Genomic DNA, 3,317 nt, shown 5'->3' with positions numbered 1-3,317 from the left:
TGGAAGAGACGATTGCAGGGTGGAAAGCTGAGGTCGATCGTCAGTGGTTGGCTAAGAAGATGCCTACAGCGGAATTGCGTGCGGCGTTGCATGGTTCGGCAGTAGCCCAGAATAATTTGGTGGCGTATTTAGAAGAGAAGGGTGTTCCGTTGACTGAACCCTTACTTCGGTGAAAGACTAAGTCTATACGAGTGACGAAGGGCCAAGAGCTTTCTTTGGAGCTTGTGGATGAACATTTGGCTATGGATTCTATTATTTAGGATAAAAGCCATGGCATAATGAATTATCTCTTCTGCTTTGGGTTTTATTCTTCGAAGTTACCCCCTTCCATGAATAACTACCATGTGTTGAATTTGGAGTTGTCGGCGACAGAATTTGTGCTTCATAAGATTGCTCTTATGGCGATGCGTTCTTGGTTGTCACTGCCAACCCATAGTGATCACTAACCCTTGGAGACATTGTTAAATGGTAAACCATTGCCTCCCGACACAACGAACATTATGAAGCGTCGAGCTTGGCGGGCGTTGGAGATCATGGGTTGTGTTGGCGCAAATATTGCCTACATTTTGGAGCCGTTCAATGTGTTGGGGGTTGTCCTTCACACCTACATGTGTAAGATTCGGTCTATTAAGGCGATATTAACGCCTTAGAAGGAACTATATTTACTTTCCAACTTTATTTATATCTGAATACTTCGGTAGCGAGATGGCTCAACCGAATATAGGTTTCTAAGGACTATTAACGTTACCTAGTTGATCCTCCGATCAGCCAACCAGATGTGCCAGTCTGATGAAGGCTAAGTCGGTAATTCTTGATAAGTGGTAAGTTATTGGTTAAGACAAGAACTAAGGACATGAAGAGTATTTTTATTTTTTTATTTCTTTTTGTCTAAAGATAGAATTTTATGAGTCTCTCAGATTCGCCCCAATGAAACACACCGTAGTTTCTAATAGAGCGACAACGAAACACTAAATAAAATCCCTTCGGCGGAAACAGTACCGAGAGGATTATATATTGGCAATGTCTCAGCCGCACAATCCCTCAGGGTATTGCTGTTTTCATGAGGCATACCCAACTTTACTAAAAGTCTCATTTTGTTTATATACTTTGGTATTTACACGATACTTAGAATTTATCTTACGCGTTTATTTATTCTAAGTCATTAGTATCACCTTAATAGACCGAATCTTACAACAGCGAGTGTCGTTCGCCTGGCCGTCGGAGTTGCCGGACCCAGACAATACCTTGCCGATGCCTGCGGATTGTGATGACAACAGCGATAATGAGCAGAGATTTACGTTGCCTGTTGCCGGTTGTGTGCCAGCCTCATCGGAGAAGCGTACTCAGCGCTTGCACCCTGCCTGGGTTCGACGGGTGATGGAGAAGTGGCATGGGGTTGCTATTGACCTGTTCGCTAACCGACGGAATGCGCAAATACCCTACTATGCTTCTGACGATCCATGTGGCGGTACTTGGGGCGGTGATGCATTTACTATTCCTCTTGATGAGGATTTCGGATGGGCGTGTCCGCCGCGCGTTTCGGGTTTTTGGTTTCTACACTATCTTCAGTCCTGTGATAAAGCTTCTGCGGCTATGGTCGTACCTGTTTGGTCTGGCGCTACGTGGTTTCCGCTGTTTTTGTCGGATGTTGGTGGATGTGCCTCTAGTAGTACTGCCTATTGAGGAGGTGATAATGGCAAGCCCTTGCCGTCACCGTCTTGGTGTTTGTCTATTGGGTTGCTGTGTCGCAGTCGTGACAAGAGCACAAGCGCGGGATCAACAAGCGAAGTCTTTTGATGAACCGTTGTGGTCAAAACCAAGTAACACTTATAGCAGCGTGGAGTCAATACCTACTGGTCTCGCTGGATTGATCTTGCTCACATGATGAGGTTCTGGTCGCGCGTCATATAGGCAAACGATTTGTGCCCTGGTGGCGTAGTGCTATCAACAAGGATACCGCTTTACATTAGACAGTAGTTTCCGCCGTAAGATGTTGGATGAGTGGCGAGCCAAGCAGGATTCCCGAATTCGCGGAGGCCAGCCGGAGTCTATGTCTTCGTTCTAACACTCAGTATTCCACACATCGTATTTATCATATCTTTATTGATATTATATTTTATACAGTATACAATGAACATAGTACCATGTTGCTTGTTTTACATCCATACAGCGAAACGATTCGCTTTCGGATGGTTCTTATATGTGCCTTGGGCAACGCTGCAGCCAGAGTCTGCTCGTTCCTGGGGAAATGTAATAACCGCAAGGGTATAGCTCGGTACTAGACTTAGGTACCGAACTACAGGGGTCTACCACTTGGAGGATGGAGAAGGAGCTGTCATAGTGATTAGTGAACTGATATAATCATACTGATGGAGCTGATATAACAGGAGAGAGGAGCTTGTAGACGCCAGGGCTTAGCTATGCTGTACAGAGGATTGGAGGACTACTGTAGAGGACAGAGGAGTTACCTAGTATGGAAGGTGTCGTGGACGATGGACCAGCATAGTGAGGATGAAGGAAGATATAATATGACCTGGGTTCTGGTAGTTATGTGGTTGACTGAGAGAATATGCTTATAGGTTGTACAGTAGGGATATCCGAGCATTTGTGCTGGAAGAGCTCGGAGGAATGTCTAATAAACTGTTTGAAACCTTATTGTGTTGATATGTAGCTACAAGAGGGCTATTTAAAAAAAAAGCTATTTTATGAGTCTATCGCGGCTCGCTCCAACCAGAACTAAAAGCGGCATATTGTACTAAAATCGGTTTGAAGGCACTGCTTGGAGGTTTTTTGACCGAGGTAAAATGCAAGGCCGAGTCTGCCACATTATTCAATACTACATATTGTCGTATTTATGTATTTTTTTGCAACGTCGGGGTAGGCATCTAAATGAGATAACTTATTAACTTTGATCGATATGTTTTCGTCACTGAAAATACCTGACTTGCAACAGCGATGTCGGGAGTTGGGTTTACCGGTGGGTGGGACTAAAGGTGAATTGATCACACGATTAACAGATTTTCGCCAGTCAAACGGTGTAAGGACCGCAGCCCCAAATACCATCTCATCCAAGGTGAGAAGGGCGAATGTTCAATACTCGGCTTTGTATGCATATGAGTAAGATCGGTTCTGATAGATGAATCAGTGTATAGTAGTTTTTTTAACTTGCGGTTATAACACACAAACACACACACACACACGTGCACACACACACGTGCACACACACACACACGTGCACACACACACACACACACGTGCACACACACACACACACACGTACAAACACACACGCACATCACACAGAGGCATATATATAT

The 3,317-nt window shown here is 44.6% G+C and overlaps 1 protein-coding gene across 1 annotated transcript; it reads left to right on the top strand.

Annotated features, from left to right (window-relative positions):
* Positions 1-1,020: 1,020 nt before the first annotated feature.
* SARC_00546 (hypothetical protein) lies at positions 1,021-1,683 on the top strand (the record flags this gene model as incomplete). Its single annotated transcript, XM_014305783.1, has 2 exons — positions 1,021-1,046; positions 1,167-1,683. 2 exons carry the CDS (start codon positions 1,021-1,023, stop codon positions 1,681-1,683), a joined length of 543 nt encoding a protein of 180 aa, XP_014161258.1.
* Between the last annotated feature and the right edge of the window lie 1,634 nt (positions 1,684-3,317).

This window comes from Sphaeroforma arctica, assembly GCF_001186125.1.
Source record: "Sphaeroforma arctica JP610 unplaced genomic scaffold supercont1.17, whole genome shotgun sequence".
NCBI lineage: Eukaryota > Ichthyosporea > Ichthyophonida > Sphaeroforma > Sphaeroforma arctica.
Note: the sequence above shows the minus strand (reverse complement) of the source record. Positions and strands in the feature narration are given on the sequence as shown.